Genomic DNA, 12,831 nt, shown 5'->3' on the forward strand with positions numbered 1-12,831 from the left:
ATATATCTGTATGTGTAACTTTTCAGGTTTAACATACAGATTGTTGAACTCCTGGGGACATGAATAATGTAAAGACCAAATTTTTCTCACTATGGCCTGTATAAAAAGGACCAAATTAAGTATGAACTCTGAATCATTAATCCATCTATGTAGGTGTTGTTGTTCTAGTCCACGATTCCCTACTTGAAGTTGTGAAGGGGGGCAAGGCTTAATAAAAAGGACTTCCAGGTAAACACAGGGCTAATAAGGATTCAACACCAAATGTCACAACTACTAAAACAAAAGAAAAGAAGATTTGACGAGCCATATCGTGCCCCCGGCTACACCTGTGAAATGATGGGTAATAAAAAGAGCCACATCCTACCTGTGTTTCTAAAGTTGCCTCAATCAACTCACAATACAGATCAGAGCGGGACTTTGAAAATTGAACTAAGAATTGAAGTCAGCTGCACCCCAGACTTGAGAAGATCTGTAGCACAAAACAAGCCCAACTAGTCATTGAAATGATTGAAGGACTGAGGGTTTAAAACTTACAAGATGATTTCTAAGGGGTTTTTTTGTGTGTTATTTTAGGGAGTTGTCCATTGTCAGAGTCAGGTCTAAATAAAATCAGTTTAAAGCAATGACTGTTTTTATCTTTAAAAAGTGGAACTTTCAGTGGTAGTATTGTTTAAAGGGCCATTTTCCCCAGTTTGTTGTCACACACAGAAGTTGCTATTCTCTATTTGCAGACAATGTTTGAGATCTGTTCTGAAAGTATAAAAAAATATGTCAGTATAGCAGAAGTATAAGACATTGGAAATGCAGTTCTTCAGATATTTTTTTCATTGATTAAGTGATTGCAAGGTACCATTGGGGCGGCTGAGGCTCAATTGGTAAAGGCGGTCGTCTCTCAACTGGAAGGTCAGGGGTTCGATCCCCAACTCCTGCTGCCACTTGTTTGATGATCCTGGGGAAGACACTTAACCGCACATTTCTCCTGCTGCTTCGTCTGCAAAGTGTAAATATGAATGGGATTAGTTACTCCTGATGGTCACTTTACATAGCAACCTCTGCCATCAGTGTGTGAATGGGTGGGGGTGACCTGTGGTGTAAAAGTGCTTTGAGTAGTCAGAAGACTGGAAAAGCCCTGTACAAGCTCAAGTCAATTTAGCATTTACCAATGTGATTACAAATACTCTTCAATTGAATCCAAGCAGTAACTCTGCTGTAACTCATCTTTTTTAAAGTGTCCTTGAGCAACCCTCACAGTACCTGCACAGACAATCCAGATGAGGGCATCAGCAAAGTGCCTAAAAGGTAAAATGAGTGTCAGAAGTTGATGAATATGGTATCATTAGGTATGCTTGACATGCCTCCTTTGTTTTCTGCTCTAATTGGCTCCCATTTATAATCCTCCATCTTTTGGCCCTCCTTTTTAAACACTTCCTTGTTTCCACCTTTACTTGGATCAGATCAGTGAATCTCACAGGTCATGTGGAGGGGAGAAGTCCTTGAATCTTTTTTGTTCTATTTAACTAACTGTTCACATGGACCCTGAAATACCCATGGTTTTGTTGGTATTTTAAAAAGGTTGCTCTGTCATTTTGAATCACTTGCCCCTGTGTGGATACTGAGTAGTCTGAAAAGAAAATCTGTTTTTTGAAAGCTCCAGTGATGTGTCACTTACCCAGGGAAAAGAGTATGAGAACAGAAGTTGAATTTCCAAAACTAGCTTAAAACATTACAATGTATTATTTTTATTATTGTTATTAATCATATTGTATTCGGGTATTTTAGGGTAATATCTCTTTTGAGGATCTTTATAATATGTTGTATTTTCTTGTGAACTTTGAACACTAAGCACTGATGCTAATTATTCTGCTAATAGTTATTTATATGTGATTATTCATTGCAACATGACTTTCAGATACATCTACTCACTGGATGACTCTTAGCACATGTTCTTGTGTGTGTGCATGTGTGTATTCAGTTGCTTTAAAGTGAAGCTGAACACTATTAGCAGATGTAACTGTGTGCATGTCTGTGTATGTGTCTGTCTTCAGGTCAGCTGTCCATGCCTTCTGCTCCGGAGGGACCAGAAAATCCCCTGAGCCAGACATCTGAGGGCGCTCATCTGCATAATAAGGTAACTGGCTACTCACACACACACACACACACACACACACACACACACACACAGCAGGGTGAATCAGTCACTGCATTCAGACTTCGAGCATTGGGTAACAGGTCAGTTCAGGGGGTCAAGAGCGGCATTTGATCTTCGACCTGAGAACAAAAACAGACTGAAGTAAGGGGCTGAGCGGCTACTGTGTTTGGTTAACACACTCAACAGCAGCAGGCAGGTTGGCTGTGTGAATTTTAATAAAATGTAATATATTCATTTTACACCCCTGATATTAAAACAGATACAAATTCTCCACTTTTAACTAAGTACCATAAATAAATAAATGAGCCATTATTATAATACAACTAAAATTATTATCCAATAGTTATTGATCAAATTCAAATATTAAGTTATTCATAAAGAAAAGCTGAGAGTGCATATATACACCTTTACTCTTTCCCCCCTTCCTACATTTCCTGATACAAATTGATCTGTGATTTATATTCCATACAACAGGCCATCAAACTCAAATATTTATTTGTAGTCGTATTCAGACACTCTCATTTTAATGTTTAATGTTAATGAAAATATAGAAACACTTAATTAGTTTGTTTAAAATTGTGTTTTAAATTGTACCATATACTAGATATAAATATAAAACTAATAAGAAACTATCATCAACAAGTATTTTGTATGTTAGAACTGGTCTACCTTTGCTCCAGTTTTGTTATTTTTTTTTATTTTTTTTACTTTTTTGCAAATCACAAATGTTACCCAAAATTATGTTTTACTAAAAGTATAAACACCTTCCAGGGCTCAGCAGAAGTCCCTTTCTCTCTCTCTCTCTCTCACACACACACACACACGCGCACACACACAAGCTCACCAATGCTTCACTGACTGCCTCGCTCCTGGAATAAACAGAAGCCTACAAATCTGAATAGACTCTCTTCCTATCCATATCCCCCTGGTGGCCAGCAGTAGAACAATATCACACACCACCACTTCCACAGATTTACAGTTTACTTCATTCTAAGCAAAGTTTCAAGTATTGTATCCCTAAAAGTTAAATTCAAATATCTTGTTAAAGTCAATAAACATAAATAATAAGTCTCTTTGCTGCACTAACTGTAAAACATAGGTAAAGAACTATATATGGCTTATACTTGCTTTGACAATATATTGTTTACAGATAGTGTCTTAACCTGTTGTGGTATGTCCCTGCTGTTGTGGCTCAGTTTCACGCAACAGGTCAAGTACCTTCATTAAGGGAACATGGTGGGGTTATTTTTTTAATTTTATAGTAGCTGTTTTCAAATGTCCATACCATTGGTTTTAAAGTCAGGTTTTTTTTTCAATTGAGTGGGGATATTTTTAATGCCTTATGAAGAAGTTAAACATATGATTAATCATGATGTGTGTTTTTTTTAGCCTGATCAAAATGGGATTTTATAATGAATAAACCACAATCCCAAATTTAAATGACTGCTTTAAATTCATTTTTTAACTTCTAAAATAGGCCGAGCTTAATATCATGACTGAAAATGAGGTAATATATTTACAATAAAAAAAAAATGTAATTTTCAGAACCCAAGATTAAAACCACTGCTCATGTATTCCTCCACTTTATTGATAACACAGGAAATTATAAAAGTGATATTTTATAACCCCATGAAGAAAATTAGACCCAAGAATAAAGAACTCAAGGAATTATGAAACAAATTAGCATTTTTAGAATTATTGCTTTCGGACAAAGATGTTGATCAAGTAACCGTCTCAGCGTTCCACCGTCATTTTATCTCTGTTGCTTTCACCCTTTCTGAACTGCTACCATACAACACGTCCAACTGTCCTACCTCGATGTGATCGAAGCTGACATTACTCTCCACCCAGCTTTGTTTTTCTTCGCAGCCGTTGGGTGGTCCGTGTCTCTCGCTCCCTCTCTCTCTCTCTCTTTCTCTCTATCTCTCTCAGTCATTGTGAAGTTCACAGCGTCTGTTTCTCTTTGAGGGCTATGGGACCCAGGCACGGTCCGAAATTCAATACCAAAGTATACACAATTAAGTTCACACCAGAGGTTATTGGGTGGAAGTGTGGTCCCCTTCCAAAAAAATGTGTGAGTCAATCAAAGGATAAAAGGGTGTGAGTGTTTATGTGGGGCTGGTTAGTTGGTCAAGGTTAACTAAATGATGTGAGGGTGAGATGGTGTGTGTGTGTATCGGCACTAAGAGACTCGGGACTCTGTGCTGGTTTGCTGTAACATTTGAGATTTTGTTGTGACAGGTTATGTAGTCCAATAACAATCAAACAGAAGTTTAAAATGAATGTTTTTCTCCTGGAAGTGATGGGATTCTTTTGTGTGAGATATGGTGTCAGGCATTTTGTGCTCAATGCAACATTGATGTCGTTTTGCTTTTCACTTGCTGCAATGTGGTATACAGTTAAGAACCTTTTTAAAAAAAATCATATCAAACTACAAGAAGAACACTTTCTGAGTTGGCCAAGTAAAAGTAATGCAGCAAAAAAAAAACAACAACATTAAGTCGGCTCATACAGACCCCAGATACTTTGAGAGAAAGTTTGTGGACATCTTAATGCAGACATTTTGGGGTAAAAAACATATGTGGATGCAGGTAAAGTTATAAAGATATCCATGAATAATTTGTCCAATCTAATCTGATTTGGAACTGAAATCATTTTTTTAAATACTAATATTTATTTTAGCTTCTTTCTTTTTTCCAATCAAAATTAGTAACATTTTTTTAGTTGAACCTTTTTTCTTCTTCTTCTTCTTTTTCTCCAAATCTACATGCTATTTTTGCCTGTAGCACAGAACACTATTCCTGGTTTTGCCCTTCTCAACTCACCCCAGTTGACCCTCCCAGTCTGTTGAGTGTTTCAGTGTTGGATCAGTTAGCCATAGCTCCCTCTGTGTACCTTTCACACGCGATTGGGAGCCTCATGACAGGCCAGCTGGAACCTTCAGTCCACCCCATACACTCAAATCCTCCGTGGAGACCCTACTGGCCAGCCAGCCTGCCAATCATACAATAGGAGGGTTATGAATGTGTGTGTGTGTGTGTGTGTGTGTTTCCCTGCATGTGTGTTGTTGGGGCTTCCTGTTTTGGCTGTGTGCTTCAGTCCTTCCTGGAAGGGGGGCAGCCTGTGTCATTTCTGTCAGCTATGGGACTAGACAGACAAATTAAACATATACTAAACTTATAGGATTTTGCAGCTGCTATTTGAAACCCTCTAATCATTTTCAAAAACATTTTTTCTTATTGTATTTCGTCCAGTTTGGGAATATTTTAACAGCTAAGGCTAGATCAGGGACCTACAAGTTATCCTTAGGAATCAAGATTTCTGAAGGTTATTCTGGATAAGAAAGGAGCTCTGTATTTATTTAAAGAAGAAAAAAGAAAACAACTACTATTCTCTATTTTTTCAGACTATAGATTGAAATTACTTTATACTATACTAGAACATGTGCATTAACATTTGCACATAATAGATACAGTATTTTAACCACACATACACACAAAATACATTCACTTTCACCTCTTCATGAGAAGTGGGTATGTCTTGGGGGAAGCACCAGTCATGCTCCATTAATCCAAAGCAACCAGTGGTGATTGATCAATTAGCCCTGCTTAAAGCTGGGGCTCACACTGATCAATAGCACTGATCACCAGCCAATGTTTTTTCATTAAGATCTGCTGCTCTGCATGAGTAGACTCCATTAGCATAGACCAAATGAGCTGTGAGGATTGCAAATGCTTGAATGAAAAAAACACTCATTAGAACGTACATTTGCCCTCTGACTAGTGTTCATCGTTTGTATCATTTTCAAAGTGTTTGAGAGCACACACATTAGTTTTGCCTTCCAAGCTTCATTCATTTAGGGTCCTAACAAATCTAATATATCTATTTCATTTGTAGAAAGAACTGGGTATAACTTGCAAAGTAGTCAAAAATCTCATTTAGCAAAGTCACCCCACAGTGTTAACAACTCTCCAACATATTATATATTGTTTCTTTTTCTATTTTTTATCTGTTTATATAGGTTTTTTCCTCACCTGCTTCATGTTGCAAAATAAATAGATTCACTATTTTGTTTTGCTGATTAGGTCTAAAGCCATTCCGCAAGTAACTAAAGGAAGTCGATTACTAAAAGGTCTAATTTGCCTTGAAGGTTCATTTAAATCTGGACAACAAAACAGTGCACTGTGTTTCGCACGGATGGTTATTTACTGTGGCACAATGCACTAGCTGTCGTTGTAACGTAGATGCAAGGCACGGTCTAAAAAAATAAATAAAACAGGACACGACAGAAAACGTCCAAAGTGTGGGATCACTAAACATGGTGCAGTGTGTCTTTTGCATAAACGGAATTGGCCTACGTCTGACCGTGCAATGGTCTAAAAAACTGTTTACCTTACTAGTTCATGAGAGAAAACCCCTCTACAATCAGTGTCTGAGTGTAATGAGTGCGCTCACAGGAGTGACAGCAGTGAAGCTGGTGGTGGTGGCTGCCTTCAGCTATGACTCACGCGCACTGCACTTATGAAATGTTGATGCTGTAGCAGTAGGCCCTAATTAACAAGATGACAAAATACCAGTATCACAGGAAAACAAGGTAAAATGTGTTACTGTTTTTTATTTTTAATGCAGCATTTTAACAGGGCCGAGCTTGCCAGAGGAACGTCCAAATCAGCTGAACCCAGAGTATTTTGATCGCGTGTTTCTAGGTCTGCAGGCCAGTTATAATGTTGAGTCCTTGTTAAAGCATTTTCTAAATAAGAATGCTGGAAAACCAATGTCCTGAAATAAACTACTTTATAGATGTATTTCCTCCAAAAGTCCTCATGGTACCTTAATGAGCATGTCAGTTGTTTTTATCACATTCATTGTCAGCTATTTATTCTCCTACCTGAACAACAGCGGACGTTGCTGCATCACAGTGATATTTCTGATCCACGACCCTATCAAACCCTCTGGGATTATCTGTATCTTAAAATACAAAAACAACTGGCCAGCCAACACTGACAAACTCACCTTTCTCACCCTTTCCTCTGCCTCAGAGGAGCCAAAAGCCATTGTTTGACTTAAACAATCCTCATTGAATTAAATACTGGCTGCATGTTTTGCTCAGTGAGCCGATGCGTACTGCTGTCATGGGTCCCATCGTTAATGTGCCATCACTGCACTCACATCCTCCGCAGACACAGGCAGCTCTGAGCTGATTTCCTCCATCTGTAGGTGAATGTGAGCACAAATATGCCTTTAAGTATGAGTGAGAGACACTAACGCTGTACACGTGTGTTTGTAGATGGGATGAATGAGTAAGAGAGGAGGTAAGAGGGTGGATCATGAGAGAGAGAGAGAGAGAGAGAGAGAGAGAGAGAGTCAGAGAGTCAGAGAGTCAGGTAAATCCCTCAACATTGCAGAGAATTGGAAACATTGACACATCCACACATTGGGTTTCACTATCTGAAAATTAACCAATGAAAGACTGTGACTGTATTGTATGCAGTTTATTATTATATATTGAAGTTTCTTGACCAAAAAGTCATGTTTATAGGTTATTAAAACATTTCCAACTGCGATGAATACATAAGTAAATGCCCTCAACTGTCCAATCTGGATAATTCATAATTTTATTATCATTGTAACCACCATGGGAATGATGAAACTTTTAATCTGCTAGAATGTGAAACTCGACATTCATGCAGGGGGTGGCAGATATTCATTATTTAATACAATAAGTTTCCCTTGACAAAAATAGAGACAATTTTATGATCAATTTGTGTTAAAAAATAATACACCAGAATGCAGGAAATAAAGTGTTCAACACTCAAAGTTTCCTTGGCAGGACCCCCAGACCTATTTTAATTTGAACAACACTTTACTTTAAGCTGTGCTCTCATGGAACAAGATTTATATTGGGGACCCGTTTGATTACTAAGGGACTCGCTCGACTCTTCACCTGTGGGTCCCGAGGACTCAGCACATTGAAAACCTAGCTGATCAGCTGTTAAAGAAATGTAATGAAAAATGAATGAATGGGTTCAGCTTCATCCTGATGTGGAAACTTCTAAGGAATACACATTTTAATTTTGGGTGCAATGTTTCCTGGCCCCACTGGTGAGTAAAATAGAGACATAGCATCCTTTAAAAGGCTCTTAAACTGAAAATATGAAGGAAACAGAAAAATAACAATAATACCAGAAAACAACTCCCTGGTCCCATCAGCAAATGCTGCTTTGCAAATCTTTGAATGTTTGTTGATTTTGTCAGGGACGTTGATGTTATTATTTAATCTAATCCCTAGGATAACAAAAAAGAGGTTAAACAAAAGTGGTCATACGGTTCAATACAAGTTTTGTTATGGGGTGTGACAGTCTATGGGTGTGACAGAGAGAAAATCTTGAAGATATGATACATATGGCAACACAAACCTGTGTGTGTGTGTGTGTGTGTGTGTTTGCCTGTATGCTCGTGTGATTTAGCGGAAACGAAGGGAGTTGGTCCCAGAGATACTGAGGCAGACAGGAAGAGATCATCCCGGTGTTACCATGGCTGAGGTTGAACCCTCTGCCTCACAAGCCCATAGTGGATACATAGGTCATTGCTTAGACACTCACACATTAATGCCAGTGAACACAAACAGCCACTAACATGAATGGTATGTCTCCTTCCTGGTGGCCTTTTACCGACTCACTATTGAATGATGTCATTATAACTGTCTTAAACTGTAACCTTTGAACTGTTGAATTCAAATGAGAGTGTAAGATAAATACCTATAGGTACATTCACAGGCCCAGAAACACTCGTTATACACATGTGCTGATGTCCACAGAGTTCGATAAGTTCTTTGCATGGCAGCAGAATGCTATTTCCGTCAGCTGTGGGTGGGGGTTTGCTGAGATGGATGGATGGACGAATGACACCAGTATCCATCCCCACTGGGGAAAGGAAGTCCCTATCAGAACACAACAGGAAAGAGACAGAGCAAAAACAAGCGCTTGTCTTTTTGGACATTAAATCACTTCCTGTAGGGCTCTGGGCTGCTTCCCCCACAATCCTCAGCCTCCAGCTCTCCACCCAGTTCAACCTCCCTTTCGGCAGGAAAAGAAATTGATCAAGTCTTTTCATCTGCGTGAGCAAAAAGTGCTCTGGTTCCTATGGGTTTGTCTCTTAGATATTGCACCGTTAAGTTAATTACACATCAATAATTGAGAGAAAGGCTTGAGACCCCATTTAAAGTTACTCTTCTTTACCTTTTAACAATACAAAATTATTATTGCCTTAAAGCTGGAATCTGTTACCTAGTACCAAAGGGGTTTATAAGTAATGTTGTGCAGCTCCACAATCTGATTTATTGCAGTGACTTGCAGATGTGATGAGTACCGTAGGATGCAAGTGCCGTATAAATCCCTGCCCCCTGACAGATCACAAGCTTGAGTCAGGACCTGCTGCTTTGATCTGCATCCAAGAACACAAACAAAGAGACAAAAAGGTTTATCTGTGGCTGGTGCAGGAAAAGGCCTTTTTTATTGTTGACAGGAAAAGACAATGACCAGAGTTCTCATTGAATCACAAACACAGGCCTCACTCCACATGGATTGTCATATTTCAGGTTGTGTGTGATACTGAATGCTCACAGAATACATAAGATATCTTGAGTAAATGTCAAACATACATTGAAATGCAACCACAGCTTCAGTGCTGTCTTCGTCCAGGGCACAGCTGTAAAAAAATATGACTTCCTTCCTAAGGACTATTTCCTGTTTATGTCTGAATTCAGGTCAATAGAGGGGGGTAGTGGCCGCTACCTCATCCACAGCTATCCTTCCCCAGCCCTGGTGATGCTCTAGACCCCAGTGGTATCACTTTGAACCAAATGCCTCTTCCTACCCTTTTAATTTATTATACTGACTTTTTGAAATCACTCAAGACAATCACAAAGATAATATTTTATAGTCTACTCAAGTAAAAGTACTGTTTCTTTGATAAAATGTACTTTAAGTAAAAGTTACTTAGTTACTTTTTTTAACAACGCATCTCCCCTGTGTAGTGCAAAAAGGACGAGAGGATTTTAATATTTAAAAAAAAAATCAACATTCATTTAATTTTAATTAAAGGCAAATCTTTACAAAGATTAATATTTTCAGATGAGCATTTTCTTTTCTACCCCATTGACAAAAACAAAATATACATAATGATGGATAAATCATCAAGGTTTATATGTTCAAGTAAGTAAGCTTTTTTATGAAGGGAAATGTTTAAACTATTTAAGAAAATACTGAAAGGCTCTTTGTCTCAATCATAAACAGTGTACAGAGTATTTCAGTGTTTTTAGTTTTATTATTCTGAGGCTTGTTAGTCTCAAATGCAGTCTCAAAGGCTGACTTAGCTGCAACTAAACCTGAGATGAAAGATAATCCATTTATTGTTTTAGTCGCGAACGCTGTAGTGAGAAATAGCTTCCTCAGCCACTTATTTTCCCATGAGTAAGAACCACAGCCAACTTATTTGAATCATCTTGGACTTAAGACAATAAGACATCAGTTTATAAACACCTTCAGCAGGTAGACCCGCTTTAGTGGAGAGGCTTATCCGCTCTGCACTAGCTGAAGTGGCAACCGAGCCAAGAAAAGGGTCTCTGTCTCTCGGTGCTCCGATGCGATGAGGGAAAATAGCAGGCCTATTTTTTTACTCTGTAACGGATGTGATTTAAAATGTAACTAATTACAATACTTAACCGTAAACATACTTAAGTAAAAGTAAAAGTACAGACTTTAGAAACGACTTAAAAAGTAGTAAGTACACCAAAAAACTACTCCATACAGTAACGCGAGTGAATATAATTCGTTACTTCACACCTCTGGTTGCTACTATCTAGGGAGCTAAATGTGTGCAGGGCTTGAGTTTAATAGTGCTTTCACACTTGCACAAAACTCCTGATACATATTTGCAGGAGGAGCTGCATGTGTAACTTTAATGGCCACATTTTTCACTCTCACTTCATCCGGAGTTTGTCCTGCCATCCCCCTAGTATTTGTTACGCATAAAGTCCAAGTGAGCTGATGTAAGCCCACAGCAGGATATGATCAGGAGAGTTTACCTTGAGCAAGTTGGGGGGGGGGTGATGACATTTCTAACCCGCGATTGGTTCACGAGCATAGACTTGTCTGCATGCGTCCGGTACAATCTCTGTGCACATAATTATATGGCTGCATGTTTTCGTTTTGCCAGTTTGTCCTTCTCTGCTCTTTAGTTGATATTCTGATTCTATCAAACTACACACAGTATTGACATAAAGGCAGATATTCTCATTACAGCATCATATACCACCTTGCATCAGGAGACCCCCCCTGTCCCCACTCCCATCCGACTGGGATAGTCTCCTGCTGTGAGGTGCATGTGTGAACAACCAGATCAGGTAGATTCCAGGAGCAGTCCTTAAATTCCCTGGAAATTTTAAGGACGGCATATGGGAAAAACGCTCAAGACACATTTCCCCAAGGGGACAATAAAGTGTAATGTATCCTATCCTACCGTTTCCTTTCGCAGCGTATTGTACCTGTCAATGCATAAAAAGAGATATACTGTTTAGAGAAAGAGCAGTGGTTGTATTTTCTCTTCTTCCGACATACCACACTCTGCAAACAGCTCTTTTTATTTGTAAAACTCAAAGTGAATGGGACATGATTTGTACTTTCTGCTCTCCGAAAGGCTTAGAAGACCCCCAGGTCTCCCCCAAAAAATGTCTCATTGCACCCATATGGATCTTCCTGCGGTGCCCTGTTTGTTTCATTTTATGCTGATTTGCCTTAAACAGGCAGTGGCCCCTGCACTGAATGTTTAATTTAAGAGCTCATGTTCCTCTCTGTATGATCTGTGATGGCAGTGTGAGCATGGACCAGAATGAAGAGGGGGGTCCTATGGTGGGGCTGAGAGAAATGGATGTGGTGGGGGGGGAGCTGATGGAGACCCCCAGGTCTCTGGGCACAGTCATTAAGATTGCTCCTCGGTTTGGAGATGAGAAAGCATGCTCGGCACTCCGGCTTCATTGAAGATGCTCCCCTGCCTGGAGCATCCATTATTTATGAGTCTTTACAAATTTCAACTGACATTTTTATCATTTTTGGATGTCTGTTTCTGATTTGGCAACACTGGGTGTGTCTGTTCTTCCTCCAACAAGATGAACATATCGGTCCAAGACCACTGCTGCTTAGTAGAAAGAATCGTAATGTCAAGTGAGGGTTTTCTTTTACTTTAACGTGTGCTAACTTTTTTCTTTTGTGAACGTTGTTTCAAAGTCATAACAAAATAATTCAGCTATGTTTTTCAAGAAGTTGTAAGTGGTGAGAAAAAAAACAACTGATGAACACCCCTGTTGTATAAGTTAATATTTTTTGATAACATAATATTTGAGTGTTTTCAAATTAAGGCAGCTAGTCTTATAGCCAGATCAATTACAATAAGGCCCACCTCCATGTCCCTTTACACATTGTTACATTAAGACTGCACAGGAATAAAACTACTCTTAATAAATAAAGTGTCAAATGTCAACAGTCCACTCACTCAGAAATCTGTTTTTTTTTTTTTCAGTTTTACAAAACAGGAAATGCATGATAAAGGTGGAATGCAACAATGTCTACTGTCATTATAAAACAACGTGTGTGCACATGAATGACCAGCCCATGTCTATCAGGATG

At 38.8% G+C, this 12,831-nt stretch overlaps 1 protein-coding gene across 2 annotated transcripts in view; it reads left to right on the forward strand.

Moving 5' to 3' along the window:
* Positions 1 to 12,831, forward strand: part of LOC109989710 (adhesion G-protein coupled receptor D2) — an 83,591-nt gene that overhangs the window by 63,479 nt on the left and 7,281 nt on the right. For both annotated transcript variants that reach the window (XM_020641569.3, XM_029278827.2), the window contains one exon: positions 2,046 to 2,128. In XM_020641569.3, coding sequence (XP_020497225.2) covers positions 2,046 to 2,128 — 83 coding nt within the window. The remainder of the gene's footprint in view (positions 1 to 2,045; positions 2,129 to 12,831) is intronic.

This window comes from Labrus bergylta, chromosome 6 (genome assembly GCF_963930695.1).
Source record: "Labrus bergylta chromosome 6, fLabBer1.1, whole genome shotgun sequence".
NCBI classification, from domain to species: domain Eukaryota; kingdom Metazoa; phylum Chordata; class Actinopteri; order Labriformes; family Labridae; genus Labrus; species Labrus bergylta.